Source organism: Platichthys flesus, chromosome 21 (genome assembly GCF_949316205.1).
Source record: "Platichthys flesus chromosome 21, fPlaFle2.1, whole genome shotgun sequence".
NCBI classification, from domain to species: Eukaryota; Metazoa; Chordata; class Actinopteri; order Pleuronectiformes; family Pleuronectidae; genus Platichthys; species Platichthys flesus.
Window position 1 is genome coordinate 10,151,524 of NC_084965.1, and position 16,611 is coordinate 10,168,134.

The 16,611-nt window shown below is 42.4% G+C and overlaps 1 protein-coding gene across 8 annotated transcripts in view; it reads left to right on the forward strand.

Moving 5' to 3' along the window:
- The window catches only part of relch (RAB11 binding and LisH domain, coiled-coil and HEAT repeat containing), a 30,573-nt gene that overhangs the window by 2,661 nt on the left and 11,301 nt on the right, over positions 1–16,611 (forward strand). For 3 of the 8 annotated variants that reach the window (XR_009912000.1, XM_062379839.1, XM_062379840.1), the window contains exons 2-21: positions 3,179–3,268; positions 5,510–5,581; positions 5,726–5,781; positions 5,951–6,064; positions 6,212–6,406; positions 6,566–6,660; positions 7,211–7,325; positions 7,438–7,583; positions 8,116–8,191; positions 8,268–8,363; positions 9,316–9,339; positions 13,259–13,371; positions 13,528–13,618; positions 14,009–14,080; positions 14,178–14,318; positions 14,452–14,616; positions 14,767–14,914; positions 15,072–15,228; positions 15,349–15,472; positions 15,767–15,815. Coding sequence is in view for 7 of the 8 variants with exons in the window: in XM_062379839.1 (XP_062235823.1) it covers positions 3,179–3,268; positions 5,510–5,581; positions 5,726–5,781; positions 5,951–6,064; positions 6,212–6,406; positions 6,566–6,660; positions 7,211–7,325; positions 7,438–7,583; positions 8,116–8,191; positions 8,268–8,363; positions 9,316–9,339; positions 13,259–13,371; positions 13,528–13,618; positions 14,009–14,080; positions 14,178–14,318; positions 14,452–14,616; positions 14,767–14,914; positions 15,072–15,228; positions 15,349–15,472; positions 15,767–15,815 (2,139 nt within the window). In the remaining variant the exon portion in view is untranslated. The remainder of the gene's footprint in view (positions 1–3,178; positions 3,269–5,509; positions 5,582–5,725; positions 5,782–5,950; positions 6,065–6,211; positions 6,407–6,565; positions 6,661–7,210; positions 7,326–7,437; positions 7,584–8,115; positions 8,192–8,267; positions 8,364–9,315; positions 9,340–13,258; positions 13,372–13,527; positions 13,619–14,008; positions 14,081–14,177; positions 14,319–14,451; positions 14,617–14,766; positions 14,915–15,071; positions 15,229–15,348; positions 15,473–15,766; positions 15,816–16,611) is intronic. The other 5 variants (XM_062379843.1, XM_062379844.1, XM_062379846.1 and 2 more) reach the window with 3 other exon arrangements.

Sequence of the window (16,611 nt, forward strand, 5' to 3'; positions counted from 1 at the left end):
TGACTCAGTCTTAAAATAAATTCAGTCTGTAGAGTGTTATAACCCCAGAGGGTTTTGAAAGGATGCCTGGTGTAGTTGGTGATTAAATGGACTGTGTAAATATCATGGTCATAGACTGTTTATAAAGATGGAGGACATGAAAGGTCCCCAAAACTGACGCTAAATTGTCTTCATTGCCACCCGGTGGCTGGTGGGAAGTATAGGTCATACATCCTGCCTCCTCGATGTTAGTGGATGGGACATGGACCAAACCAAAAACTCAAAGCACACATTCAAGTGCTAATTTGCTAGTTTGGTTTCACTTAGTTTTTTTGATGTTATTAAAATGGGCTGAAATGTCGTGATTGACAGCTTAGACCAACTCGTGACACTATATCGTGACCATCCCCCGATCGCTGCTTTGCTACTCAGATCTGTGCTCAGTCTATTCATTCAGATATCAGGTTCTGCCTGTTTAGAGATTATAAAAATATCCACTCATGTATTATCTTATTGTGCACGGAAGCAAATCATAAGCAGTTTGATCATGATAAACACCACAGCCTGTTAGTGTTAGCCACGAGGTCTGAGCATGTATATGGATAATTGCTGTGTTACAAGCTGCATTATGTCTGCAGCTGTTGCTCGATGTCACATGACACTGCTAGGCATCTCTCACCACTTTGCTAATTTGCTGCAAGGAAGCATGAACGACCCTCCCGCCACCTCTCATTGGCTGGTCAGGTAGATATTGCTCATGTGATGTGGAGGACTTGGAGTGTAGTATGCAAGTCACTGAAACCCCTTCACCACTGAGCTGCCAAAGAAAAATGCAAGGAAAGACTTCATTCTGGATTCCAGAAAATGGCTACATAATCTCAGGACCCATATCTACCATGTTCTACTTCAGATAGGTCAAATAGCAGCTTCACATGATAGTAAATCGGTTAGCTTGTTTGAAACTATTACGTATGTGCTACCTAGTTTCCTATCTGTCACTTTGGCATTGTGGATTCCAGGTCAACCACATAACAGCAAACATTGTGGTCGCTGTCGGCCGTTTGAACCAGCCCTACTATTTGTACTTCTCCCTTAATAACCCTGCAACTAAGCTAGCCCATCCTTTTCTATGTTTCTCACTTCATCATGTCTCTCCATCGTGTCCTCTGTGCATGGTAGGGGGTTAGCGCTGTGTGAGAAGGTGATTAATGATATTGTTCGTCGGTTGGCCAGCCGCCATGCAGTTCTGGACCGGCTCTGACCGGCTGCTTGCTCATAATCACGCCTTTTTAAAGTGTGTGCGTCTGCAAATGCAGGTGGTTCTGTGCATGTGCACGTTAGAGTTATTGTGGATGTGCAGTGGTGCACGTCATAACATGGTTATTATTGTGTGTTTGATTGGCACTGGTACTAATGAGAACAGCAAGATGGTACCGTTTTGTGACTAGCATTCTGCTAAATAACTATGTTATTAACAGTAATAACATATGTTGACCAGTTCATTCTTCACCTGTTGTTTCCCACATGTATGAAATGAATGATTATTTTGTATATTGAACCAGGTATCAGGTGATTTATGCTTGTTTTATATGCTGGGCTTATCATTTAATTACATGTGGATCACTTGATAATTAGGGCCTTATTGTTGCATGACACTTGCATTGCTGTATTCTACAGCTGCTGACAGTCCTGCCCAACCATCCACATCCCCTCCATTTAAAACAATAATATGTTGGATACCTGCCAACCATACATCCATTCATTAATGTGTGTATTTGTGTCAACCCTTTTTATAAACGTATCTTAGTCCTGTCTGAACTCCTCCACCTCTTTCTCCTCCTCCAATTTGTCTGCTGTGTTTATTCTACACACCAGAGCAGGGCAACCTCCCTCTGTGTGTCAGACTTTACTAGTTTTATCCCTGAAAGCCCTGGTCTTCCTTACTGAGATTTTATTTAAAATCACAACCTAGCAGAGAAAAAGAAGCACAATGATGAGATTTGTTTGGAACAAGTGATCCAATCTGAGGTGGTTATACTCCTGCACTCAAGAGCACAGAGAGAGTGGGAGGGAGAGAGACACTGCATGGTTTTGTGTGTGTGCGTGTGTGTGTTTGTGTGTGTGTGTGGCACAACCTGCCTGGCAGGAGTGCAGTGAAGAGGTGACAGTCTGATAAGTCAGATCCATCCCACTTCTGACAATCCACACCACAGGCACAGAGCTGAAAGGCCAGGGAGGAAGAAATACTTGTTTTATGCAGATTAGGCAGAAAAGACATCTGAGCATGCTCCTGCACATTGTGGAATTACAGGTTGTTTCTCTTTTGCACAAGCACACTTTTATCCACTGATTCCCCAAATAGATTGGAACTATCTACTCGTTCATTATCAGGAATAGCAGCTGGAAGCTGCAGGAAGAGGGATTAACCTGACATTATCATAACAGAACAATGACACTTTCGACTAATGAAGCTGTCACTGCACTGTCACAAGCCCTTTCAAATTGTGAGGACCTGTTCTTCTCACCTCCTCTTATAAGATTCTCTTTTTCAAACCCAAGTAATAATTAACTCCAAGAAGAGCCTCATTAGACTGCTCTATCACACAGACATTACCAGGAAATAATCGAGGTCTCTAAAAGGAAAAAACTGGGGTAGGTTAAATACTGAGTGATATAATCATATATTGATTGTCAGCTTCATTATTCACACACTCACTCCTTACTTTTGCTTTGCCATGGCTTTAAGGGCAACAACACCACACCACATGCTGTGTTTGGTTTTGACCTTTCATTGTGTCTGGATATCAGAGAGCAAACAAGCCAATCTTGCACTCGTTTTTGCAGTGGAAGGAAAGCGAACACCTTCGGCAGAGCTACCAGGCCGGCCTAGCTCAGTGAAACAGGATCATGAGTGTGCTTGTGTGTCACTTTATCTTTTCTTCAGGGGATCAGTACGTTTGGAAATCCTGTAGTAAGGCTGTTGTTTGGTGGTTTTAGTTTGGAAATTGATCATTGTTTAATATTCCCATGTTTCACAATGGGGACATGGTGATGTGCTTTAAAGCAATATTTCTTAGGAATAACTTTACTACCTTTTTAGTCCATATGTATGTGGGTTGCTCGTCAGTGGACTCATCGAACTATGTGAATATGTTGTTTTATTTTCATCTCACTGCCGTCTCTCTGTGTTTCTGTGCAGATCGAGCGAACAGCATCAGCACCTTGGACTCCTTGGACTTTGCACGATACTCAGACGATGGCAACCGTGAGTCGGACGAGCGAGTGGCAGGTAAAATGAACCGTACAGTCGAGACTTAACATCTGAGGGACAAGATTTACGTTCTGGAAATCAAAACTGGAGGAAAGAGAGGATAACAGAAAGTGAGGGTATCATTGAAATGCAACGGGCTGCAATAATGTCAATGTAATCCAAGCTATAAATACTGAGCATACACTTGATGTCAGAATACACAATATAGTTACATTTTTCATATTCTGTATAATATTTTGTTCAAATGTTTTTTTTTTATCACAATCTCCAAACATGCACTGTGATTCTTTTTTTAAACGTGTCTGCGGTGTTCTTGCGTCCTCGGCTGTCGCCCTGTTGAGTCAGTCTCTGGTATTTTTGGTCACAGGGTCTGTCTCAGCATCGGTTAATATCACGCCGCCTCCCCACCTGTGGCCTCTTCATGACTCACCATTAGATAGTTCTTGTCAAATACATTAACACTTGCGTCGGACACTGACGGCGCTTTTTCACACTGTGGCTTTAAGAGCAACCGCTCAGGCACGAGTAGCATGCGAGTGTGAAACAAAAAATACACCTCGAAGCCCTGTATATTAAATGTAATGCAGAAGAGAAAGTGCAGTGGCAGTTTTCATCTTTGTATTTTATCCTCGCAGAAAAGTCTTCAAACACTGACATGTTTTGGTTATGATATTTTTTTTCTATGTTTGTCGACACAACATTACTGTGAAAGAAGGACATTTTCTGATTTGTTAATATCAGTAAATATAATGCATTAATTGCATAGTGACAGTAGACGGGATAACTACTTTTAAAGGTCTTAAGTTGAGGTAAGGGTGAAAACACCTACAATGTAAACAGTGAACTAGCTTGATAATGGTTTGGGGCTTTTATCAGTTGATGATAATCAGATGTAGAACAATGCAGGGGCTCAGTAAAAACCATGCAGCAGAGATGTTGGTTCAATGCTCCCAACTTAAGATTGAGCATCTTTTTTAAATTAATATTATTATTAACACACTGCCCACCTTCCCCCAAATTGGCATCTTCCCCCTCCTCTCTTCCTTCCTCCCCCCCCTCCCCCTCCGATCTATTCCTCTTGCCAAGATGTCTGCCCCCCAGCTGTCTGACTCTGGGTTTTCTGGCTTTCTCCTGACGTTGATCAAACCCCAGAGAACAATACTGGACAAGTCACTCCATCAAGACTAGCTTTTTTTTATTGCTTTATTTTTTTTTTGCTATTCCTCGTTATTCAGTTTTTGGTTATTTCCATGTTGTTGCGCTTGCATCCTGTGCACTCAGAACAGTATATCGTGTCAGAGAAAAACATATCTCTGGTATTGGAAAATGAAATCTCTCCGTTCATTAAGAAGAGACTGAACACAACCTGCTCTTCACTTTTTCTTTTGGTGCTGGGTTAATTCATAAAATTAAAGATTGTTGAAACCTACTACAGCACCTATTGAACTACAGTCCAAGAGACATTTAATTACAAATTTCGGTTCACAGATCAGATGGAAGATTTTCAGTGCACAGTTATGCAACATATTCCAGCTCCATCGCTTTTTACTTTTTGCGTGTGTTCTCTTTTTAAAAATCTAAACCTTTCCAAGGTCTTGTGTGCTCTTTTTCTTTACTCAGCGTTAGTTCCGATTCCAATTGTGCAAATGAACGTTTTTATCCAAATGCCTGCAGCTTCTGATTGGATAAGATAACAAAAGACCCCAAAAGTCTAAAACAATAATTAAATTCTTATAAAAAAACATGACTCAATGAAAACTAGACACAAGTTCCATTTAGATTGTGTTTTTAACGTTTTCAAGAACCTGATCAGTGTCTTCTCGAGTGGCTTGAAACCAAATTTTTCAATTGCTTGTTTGTAACGCATTTGTCTGGATAAAATCCTGTGTCAGACAGCTCCTAGATTATCAAGGCGTCAGTAGCTTTAATTCCTCAGCTACAACTGAAGTAACACTGGATTCCCATTTTTGTCAAATTCCGACACTTCAGTGCTCTTAATGGGAGAAAACCAAGGGCGCCTCAATGCATTACACACTCCTGTCAAATAAGCTGTCATCCTTCCGGCTGTACCATGATCCTCTGCTGCATGTGTTGCCCATGATTTGCATGCATCCTCTTTTTTTGTTCTTTTGTTTTATGACTCTTGAGATCTTTTGCGTGGTTGTTTTATTTTTCATGCCCATCTTTGTTTTATTCGTTTGTTCCCTGTCTTCGGTTGGATGCACTTCCTGTGTGTGTGTGTTGTCACTTCCTGTCCAGTGCTGGAGTTTGAGCTACGGAAAGCAAGGGATACCATTCAGGCTCTGCGCGCCAACTTGACTCAGGCAGCAGGTGTGGCGCACTTTTAACTTCTTCTCCACCCGAACCCTCTTTTGTTACATCCTTCTCTCTTTCTGTTTTCAAAGAGAATTCCTTCAGTTTAGCAAAGCACAGCGTCTTTTTAAACTCATCCATTGTTTTCTCAATTTTTCTCAGAGAGCGAAGGGCCCTCTCAGGAGAGAAAAAACTTCAAGTCAAGTCCTGAAATTCAGGTGGGGGTTTTTTAAGTGCTGAAAATGCAAAAAAAAATAAGTGAATGTATTTTCCTTTTGAATTAAAAAATTCACCTGAAAGTTGTGCTACTTTTAAAACCCCAGCTAGGGCTTCACTGCCAGGCCTTGAGAAATCAAATTGACGGCTTCTCTTTCCCCTCTACCTCAGGAGCCTATACGTCCACTGGAGAAAAGAGCCTTAAACTTCCTTGTGAATGAATATTTATTAAAAAACGAGTGCAAACTCTCATCCATCACCTTCTCTGATGAAAACGATGATCAGGTAAAGATCTTCCTGGCTGCCTCATGTTTTTAAGAGAGAATGACAAATGAGAGCTGTGGGATAACAACTGGGAGAATGTCTTTCTTTATGCAGATGACAACTTGCACAGTGCCACGTTTACTTACATTGTTTTTCATTCGTATGCAGGATTTTGAGTTATGGGATGACGTCGGCCTCAACATCCCCAAACCGCCTGACCTGTTACACCTCTACAGGAACTGTGGCACCCCCCTGTCTTCGCCTCGGAGCATGGCGGATGTGTCAGTAGGGGTGGAATTGGGTGATCTTCCAGGGAATTTCATTTCCCAAGATCCCCCGAAGAAGCCTGACCTCTCGCAACAGGTATGCACGTACACGTATGGGCCGAATTCATTCATTTACTGTTGTGTTAGGATTAAAATGCTTCTCGGCTAAAATGCTTGTGTGGAGGAACAATGTTTTGTTACGAAAGCGTATATTACTTTGGATGTAGCCTGTTTTTAATTAGCTTTTTTCCTCTAGCAACAGAATGAAGTCGTGCAAGAGCTGGAGTACCAGATCAGCCTCCTCGACAATGAGAAGCAGAGCCTAGCTGAGCAAATAAAGAAACTGCAGAGGTGTGTGCATGAGTGCATATTTGTCTTTATACACCGAGTCTGTGTATAATGCAGGGTGTGACACCGCCTACAGTTGTGCTACATATTTCATTCATTATATGACCACTATTGGCATTCCATGGTGTGTACATGCCCTCCTGTATTAATGCTGCATTTGTATACCCACACAACAAGGACATTCACCACTATTACAAGGGGGAAACAAAAAACATCCAATTAATTCTAAAAGGATTTTCCGCACTTCAGGGCACATCATTATCGCAACTGAGACCAAAATGGTCCACGAGGCAGAATCAGTATGGAAATGTATCCACAAGCATCACCCCTTCATGTAATTACAGAGGAAACCCTTGCTTTGATACAAGTGGAAGTTATTTTCCTTCCTTGTGGAATCTTTAATTGCCACCATTATGTTTCCCACAAATTTATTTTACCACAATACAGAATAGTTGAGACATAACTGTTCTACCACTAGTTCTGAATGTTAGAGCTCGGTTTTTCATTAAAAGAAGTATGTAGTGATTTTTATAGTTCTCTTATTTCCTCACAGTGAGATTCAGACCCTGAAGAGGACTGTCTCCTCCCCACCTCCTACCACACTGGACCTGAGCTCCGAAAATACATCCAACCCCTGCTCCTCCTCCACCACTGACCCTCTTTCTGTGGTATGTGGTCAATTGGAATATGCAATATCCAGACTTGGGCGGGGGAAATTTATTCCAGGGTTTTTGCACATTTGCTGACATATACCCTCCCTTAACCTGGTCTTGCCCTCAGCCTCCCACAGACAATGGCAAGTATCTCGACATTCGAGGGGTCACAGAGCCAGAAAGTGCCCCAGACCCCGCCTCTATACAGAAGACATCACAGTCCCACAAGGAGCTTAAGAGTAGGCCTGCTGTCCACTTTGATAAACCGAACAGGTGAGTGGTAACTCAAGCGAACACAATATTTGGAAAAAGGGAAATCAACATGTTCAAAAACATGTATGTTGCCTAAATATCTTTTAAAAAATCTTCAAATGAGCCCTTGTCTTTATATGTATCGGTTATAAATCCCATTCTTTTGTATAATCTTTTCAAATTAATCAGTAAGGTACAGATTTTTGTACTCCACTGTAAACAGAATGAAGTTCACTGAAAATTAGAGTATAAGTTATTCCCAATGGCAAACTAGAGCCACATCATTCAGCAATAGTGTAGTTACAATATTGTACCACTTGATGGTGCAAGACAACAAGCCAGACAATGCAGCCCCTATAATGTTCATTGCGGCCCCCTTGAGGAAATATAGAGGCTTATCTCTTGCTTAATTTCCTGAGAGCACAAAGCAGTGGGAGTTAAACTTTTCACTTTTGGTCATGAATAAAAAATATCCTATTACTGTCCCACCCATGCTGTAGAATGCTTATTGAGACAAAGTCTGATTGCGTTTCCTGTATGCTTTCAAATACAGGAAGTTATCCCCAGCCTTCCAGCAAGCCCTGCTGTCCTTCTGTAGAATGTGCTCTGACAGCCGCCTGGGAGCAGAGGTCAGCACGCACGCACATACACAACGATTACATTCATGACAACACAGCCGTAGAATAATGCCCATCTTGTTTCCAGGTGTCCCGAATAGCAGACAGCGAGGAAAGTGTGATGTTAATGCTGGGCCGCTGTCTCCCTCACATCGTCCCCAACGTCCTTCTTGCTAAACGAGAGGTAAAGTCACTTCTGCTGCTCCCCCTGCTCCTCTGTTCCCTCTGGCATCGCCTTCATTGCTGCCACCATCACCGGCTTCTTCGCTAAGTGTCCAATAGATCCACACACAGCAGCGAGGCAGAGCGGGGTTTAGAGTTCCAGAGAGTGCAGGCATCTTTATACTTCCATCGGAACTTTGCCTTTATAGATGGGCATATATTATCAAAATATTAAATTATCAGATAAAACCTGTTTTTGGCCTCTTGAACATAAAATCTTAAGTCTGTAGAGTGAGATTGAAACGGCCCTGATTGGCATACAATCACAATTTATAATTACATTTTAAGCCCTTCAGAATTTGTGTCTTTGCATATTTCCTTAAATGGATGAACATCTTTTCTGTTGGGGATTCCCACATTCCACAATCTGCTGTTGTAAGAAAGTTGTATTTGCTATGAAAGAGCACTACCCTCGTCTTGGTTTGTGCCACAAGGGATTCCCCAAATTCAACCAACACTGGACGCTGTGTTACACACAGTGGAGAGGCTGCTCGTCTTGGCAAAGCTCTAATTAGGGTGATTGCTGGTTTCTCTACAATAATCATACGAATGTGTCAAACCTAACTATCTAATTCTGCATTAGCACATTTATCCATTTTGCCATGTGCAGATCTGACTGTGTCTTCTGCTATAAGCTTCACTAATCAAGAGCTCTATCAGAGATTTCAAACATAGATCTCTGGAAACCTTGCAAATATCCAGCTGACTTGTGTCTATCTATTGCCTGGAAATGTCATCTTCCACATTATGATGGGCTTTGTTTTCCGCCAGCATCATTGCATTTCTCCTCTGCTCTCGTTTGTCCCCCTCACTCACGTTTGCTGTCCCTTTTGGCCTTCACTGGTTTTTATTTTTTGTTATTCTTCTCTTTCGTCTCACTCATTCTCTCACTCTCATGCATGCCCCTCTTCTAGAGAATGGTTGCACATCTATGCCAGGTGAGTCTTTCACGCACTCATCCGCATGGTTCTCACGTGACCTGTAGACCAAAGAATATAAAAGAATCCTGTAGGCTTCAACTGCCGTCACTTAGGCTCTGACTTGCTAGAATCTTATGTGTTTAAAAAAAAAAACATCTTTAGCAATAATTGTTGTAATGTCAGAAAAGAAAACATCGAAATGAATTTGCAGCCAAATTGTCAGCTCCCATGCAATGATGACCTAAGGAAGACAGTTTTAGCCTTAGGTGGGTCTTGTACTGTATATCTCTTAAACCCAATATATCTTTATCAGTTGATTGTTTCTATGTCTCTTTTATTTGCTGCATCTCTTATCACTTTAAGTGCCCAAGCAGCTCTTATATCTTTATGAATTATTTGAGTTAATCTTATGAAATAAGCTAGCAACTCATTAGCTTTTATGACCATATAAAACTAATTTAGTTTTTAAGTCTTTGAATCAAGGTATGCTGTGATACCAGGTGACTAAATATAAACCATCTGTCTCCCTCAAAGTGCTGATGGAAATGTTTTGTTTTCACAAGCTGTGTGTCAAAATAGATATTTATAGGCATTAAATATCTATTATTCCTTGCAAGTTATGATGCAGACACCTACACCGGTCAGGTGTGCTGTCGACACATAACTGCGTGCATGCACTTTGTGTCTATGTGTGTGTGCGTCAATGTGTATGCAAATGTTAAGTGCTTGGATTTTTGCACACACTGTTGAAACGTTACACAAGATATAAAATACAGGGCTGCAAGAGGCATGTCTGGTTGGAGTGGTTCTCAGTCAGGCTGCTTTGCATATCACCTTGTTTATGGAGTTTTAATCTACTACTGGCAGTTATGAAGAACCTAATCTCTCTGCTCCATCAAGATAAACAAAGTTAAGGCAGAGCCGAGCCGAGCATGAAAACACGACGAGGCCTCGGAGGGCTCCTCGAGTTGTGTGGACTTTGCACCGTGTCCGTTAGATTCACTCACCATGACACTGCACACACACACACTCGCACACACAGCTGCTCACACTTCCATCTTGCAACTTGAACCTCTCTAACCACCACAAGCCTGCAGACACTCCTTAAAGTGGTTTGAATGCGACACCCACTTAAGAACAAAAGGTGTTTGACTTGAAACGGTAGAATGATGCACCGAAACTGTGTCTGCCACCTGGCTGTATTATCAGACACGGTCAATCATTAAACAATATTCTTCAATCTTTCTTTTTGAAGTAGTTCTGCATTATCTTTGTTTTTGTGAACAAAGGGCTCGATTTATGGTCACTTGCTACATCCCTGCTTTATTATTCCCACTAAATATCAAGAATGAAGTGTGTAGATCTTCCAGGAAGCAGTAAATCTGAATATAAATTGCAATGATCTGACTTTTTTTGGCCTCCTGGACAGATTCACTTTGATATTGTTCTACTGGCCATATACAGAACACTGACAGTTTTATCGGGGCAAAATAAAACATTGGGAGTTAAGGTATAACTAAGAAATTATCTATATGATTAAAGATAAAAAGAAGAGACAAAGGGCCCTATCTTACACATGGTGCAAAGCAGTGCAAAGAGGCAAGGCTCATTTCTCTAGTTTGACGTACAGGAATCAGTGGTAAAATAGAATATGCTCTTTCGCACATCTTAGCGCCTTTGGCCGTGTTTGTCTTACAATAAGGTGGGTCGGGGGCATTGTTAGTGCATTGGTATTTTGAGGAAATTGATAGACCAACAAGAAGCTTTAGTCTGAGAGTGCACTCTCATTTGAAGGGCACGCACACTGTTTATCACACACTCGTATCTGGGGGCGGGGGTTCTTTCTTACTACCTGCAGATCTGGCCTGAGCAAAGCATTCGAGCATGTAGCATCTGTCGATTAAAGTTAAGGGGAAACTGGTCGTAATTGGTTTATTGCATCTTACACACAAAGCACACCCCGCTGCTTGGTGCAGTGCCCTATTTTTTTCACCGTTAAACTTGCAGAAGTGAATTGGAACACACCCTGCATTGTGCTTAACACTGTGTTCTTGGATCGTTCAATTGGAGCCCTAAAGGTCCGAAATGATATTCTAACAGCTCTGTGAGGCTGCGTCACACTTCTGCTTGAAACTGAATACTAATGCATGTGATAACATGCTCATGAAAACAATTCTAACATGCTTAAAAACATGCTAGCAGCTCTTTGAGGCTTTAACTTTTTGTCTTAGCTTTGGTGTTTTAGCTTACTAATATTTAGAACTCAGTTCCGAGTACACTGGGGGGTGAGGAGAATGTGAATAGGTTTCCTGATGTTTGGATGACTGTAGGCGAATCGTAAGAGGTTTAACAAAGTCATTAGAATTCCCCAGGGGGCGAGGGGGGGGGGGGGGGAATCATGAACCTTAAAGGAAAGAAAAGTCAGCTGAGTACGTTGTCTGGGCACCCTGAATATCAGTGCTAAATTAGCTCTGCATATGTTTGCATATTTCACTGGATAAGTGGAAACTTTGACCTGCCCAGTGGCATTAAAACAAACTCAAGTGATTAGGATTCATTCTCTTGACAACATGAATGTCAAAATATGTTTTGAACCCTCTGACATCAATAGAGCCTTATGGAGGAGAGAGATGTATGGATATGATTGGATGCCGCCTTCGGACTGGAATGTGCGTCAGAGCTGCTTTTTTAAGTAAAGCATCAGGCCCTCCTGGCCTCTGGGTCCTGGCATCGCGCTGTCCACTTTACCTGCCCACAATGTTTACCCAGCTCTGCTAAGATGTTAAAACCTCCTGAAGGAGCCTTCACATCAGGAGCACAGGAGTTTACACAGAAATAGAGCAGGGTCAGTGAGTGGGTTCGGGCTTTTCAAATGTGCACTCTTTATGAATTCATACATTTGTTTTATCGGGTCAGTGCTGTCGAGTTTTTAATAAAACCCCTCTTGTGAAGATGTATGATTTTTTTCAGAGGCCTGGACAGAAGATTATTGGATGTGACAGTTAAATTTGGCTGAATTCAGTTAATTTTAAGGTTTTTTCCAGCTTTTTGATGCTTGAACTGGTTTCACCGATTTTGATCTTGTCATGTAACCACGTAAAATGACCCTCTGATCCTTAAATGCCATATTTTTCACTTTTTAAAAGATTGCCAACATGGCACTGACTTCAGAGTGCTGGTTCAGGATTCAGTGAGTCATCACCGTCCTATCTTTACCCAAGTCTCACTGTCAGGTCCGTCCAGTGTTGGCGTTTTGCTCAGTCTTCCAACACTTGGCAGGAAACTGTATCTTCCTGGAAAAAAAATATAATTTGACAAAGAAACATATTTTTAACTCTGTGTGCACTCTCTAATTTGGGTGTGTGTGGCATGAATGTAGGACTGACCACACTCAGGCTGTGGAGGCCTTGTAGCAAAGGCAGCTGCTCTTAAGCTGGAAGACCCATGAACTCTGTCTGAACTATGGGATATAGAACTATGTTTTACAAGGGGTAACTAGTGCATTAGGTGTGTGTGCGCGTGTGTCTCTGTATATGCAGCTGCCTTCTGGGCGTGTGCATGCACTATTTACGTTCCTGCAGTGAGTGTGTTATTTGTATGTGCGTGAATCCGAAGCCAACAGGTTGAGGTGTAACACCAACAAAGTATCAGAGGTAAGCATGTTTTCACTGGTGTTGGCAGACTCCTGTTGGTTTCAATGGTGACCCTTGTGCTCCTCCCCCCCCCCAAATGTAACTCTCCTTTTCTCTCCTCTTTTCAATAAACACCTTTTCGTCCTATGGGACCCCCCCACACACACACACACACCTCGTGCACTTCCAGGCCTGCTTGACTGATGCCAACCATCCTCTCCCCTCTCTGTGTTTCAACCCCGCACTACTTTTAGTCTAAACTGATGCCACCTCTCGTTGTCCCTCTCTCTCTCTCTCTCCTTCAGGAGTTGATTCCACTCATCCTGTGCACCGCCTGCCTTCACCCAGAGCCTAAAGAGAGAGACCAGCTCCTCCACATCCTCTTCAACCTCATCAAGAGACCAGATGATGAGCAGAGGTTTGTGTAAACAGGATAACATGCAATCGGTTTAACATGTTGATTCATTTCTAACTGATATATAATTGATTAGCCTCAATAAAGGGAGACATACTAGGGGTACATACCAGCATCGTCTTCTCATATGTGGATCGTGTGTGTGTCTTTTCTCCTAAGACAAATGATCCTGACCGGGTGTGTCGCATTTGCGAGACACGTGGGTCCAACTCGTGTCGAGGCCGAGCTCCTTCCTCAGTGCTGGGAACAGGTATAGTACACAATACACACAGATACACACACACTGCAGGTGGCCTCAGTTGTTGCATATACTGCCACTGATGTTCACATTCATAGTGTCCCTGAATGCAGAAGTGATAACATTTTGGGCTTTCATTGCCACCTGTGTCACCTCAACGCCACATATTTTTGATCAACAAAACCTGCTACCATGACAACATCAGCTGCCAGCAGTTTGGAGGCTGAGAATCTGCCTAGGAAGATAAATGGCGGTTTCCAGAGGGCCAGCCTGTTGATGATACTTGAGTTGTTTCCATTCCACGGCGACTGCACTCCTCCCTGCCTTTCTCCATCTCCCAACTTCTGTTCCGCTGTTGCTTTCAACACTCTTTCCGCTACATTCTGTTCCCTTCTGCTGCAGATTAACCACAAATATCCAGAGAGGAGATTGCTGGTGGCGGAGTCCTGTGGAGCCTTAGCACCATACCTGCCAGTAAGAATAGCTTTTGCACACAGTATCAACAGGGGATGTTAATGAATATATGGCAGATTAATAACATATAAATTAATCCCTTTCTTTCTCTCTGCAGAAGGAAATCCGTAGCTCCCTGGTGTTGTCCATATTGCAGCAGATGCTCACCGAGGATAAAGCTGACATGGTCAGAGAAGCTGTGGTCAAGAGTCTGGGTATTATCATGGGTTTCATTGATGACTCTGACAAATATTCCCAGGTATGTGTGTTCGGAGGAGAATCCAGGATTTTGCAACAGCTCCTCTTGCTGTTTTAGTCACGTAGCCTTGGGGGGATAGAATTTCTGGTAAGTCTTCATAGGTCATATTTGTGTACATGCGTGTTCCCTCCAGGGATTTGAGTTGATGCTGCTGTCCCTTGGGGACCCGTCGGAGCGGGTGGTCAGTGCAGTCCACCAGGTCTTTATTCCCGCCTTTGCTGCCTGGACTACGGAGCTGGGCACCCTGCAATCTGCACTCATCCCTTCTCTGTTGGAACGTATAGAGAAACTACTTATGGTAAGGGCCTGTGCATTGCCATGTCATCCTCTGATTTACCTACAGTACATGCTGTACGTGTGTGTGTGTGTACACCACACATCATTTCCAGGATACAAAAAGGGCACTGTGGATGAAATGCTCTCATCTATCCCTTCTCTCTACCTTCAGCAAGGAGAGCACAGTCTGGATGAACACAAGTTACACGTGTTCCTGTCGGCCCTGCAGTCTCTCATCCCTCCTCTGTTTGCTGTGGTGCTGCAGAACGCACCCTTCACCAGCAGAGCCAAACTCCACGGAGACATACCGGCAATAGAGGGTAGATTACACACTAAAGTCCCATACATTCAAGTACAAGAGGGTTTACTTTGCAGGGCAAAACAATCCCTAAGCATAAATATTCACCAGATGTACCACCGGATCTTTGGCTTTGCATGAATTATAATGAGTTTCCATTCTGATCCTGTGTCCTGCAGTGACACGGTTCCCCAGGCCGGCTTCTCCCCTCCAGGATGTAGCCACAATCATCGGCAGCAGGGAGACGCTGAGTGCCCTCCTGCTTCTCTATGACCACCAGCTGGAGCACGAAGGAACCACTGGCTGGGAAAGCCTGTTGTGGGTGGTCAATCAACTGTAAGAGATGTGCACACACACACAAATATAGATACATAAATACGACGTATAAAGAAAGTTAAAGATGTGTTACAGTACATAATCATTAAGTCAAACTCCATCTCTCTGCTCTGTCTCCAGCCTTCCTCTGCTCATAGACATTGTGGGTCGGATCAATGTGTCATCGTCGACTTGCGTCCACGAGTTCTCTCGCTTCTTCTGGAGGTTGTGTCGCACCTTTGGCAAGATCTTCACTAACACTAAGGTAAAGTAACGAATCAACATTTTATATTACGCTGAGGATATCACAGCTGTTTGGTGCTGACATTTTCTTCCAAAATTATATGTATATATCGGAAATATGTACATTTCTTTTATTTGCATAGAAAATAAGCTTAATTCTTAATTCAAGTTCTATATATTTGTTTGTATTTTAGTTTCTTTTTATTTATAGTTATTTATCATGAGTTTTATGGTTTAACAGTAAAATATCAAGCCTCAATAACTATTCTTTTGGATTGCATGACATAATAATAATGTAATTTCATGCTCTTTTTAGGTTAAACCCCAGTTCCAGGAGATTCTGCGACTATCTGAAGAGGATGTTGGTAAGTACACACTCTAACCTACACTCACACAGATGAGAGTTTCTCAGCTTCTGTATAGAGAATGTTGGTTGGTGGCGTTCAGACACTGTTGATGTAAACAAGCTATTTGAGGTCAGTTATGGGTGTTTCCATCTTTATATAAAATTCCGTACATATTTCCATAGTTGTTAGAGGTGCTTGGTCTCATCATGCTGCCGAGTGATTTAAGCTTTGGTATTGTGGCCACTTATGAAATGTGTTTCGTGTTGAAGCCCAGCCTGTGTTAAGGTCATCATGACCTTAAATTGCAGTTGTTTTTTCTGTAAATTGTTTGAAAGAATAAACAATACTATGAATGCTACAAACACAATGTTACAACAGCAGTCACAGACCCACATGCATGGCACAATATTCGAGACTGTACCCTACTGGCATCCTGTCATATTCCTCATTGTGTAACATTGTCTGAGAGATTTTTATTGTATTTCCTCGGTTGAAACACATAATGGGACCTCAGGTGGCATGTGCAACACAGTTTCAGTGGTATCTAATCGCAGAAAAACTGCACGACACGACCAGGAAGGACACAATTCGACCCACAACTGTGCACCCAGCAAAATGTTCACCTTAGAAAAGGTGGAGATGATGATTTCCACTCTAAGCACTAGATCTCTTTTAAGGTTCTTAGTCATTTAAATCCTGGTTATCCAAGAATATTTGAGTCAAGGGCAACCGAACTTGGGTGACAGCAATAGTATCAATAGACCATGATGCAATGCAGCCTAGGTAAGTTTATGGCCTGATGCTGAAAAACCAC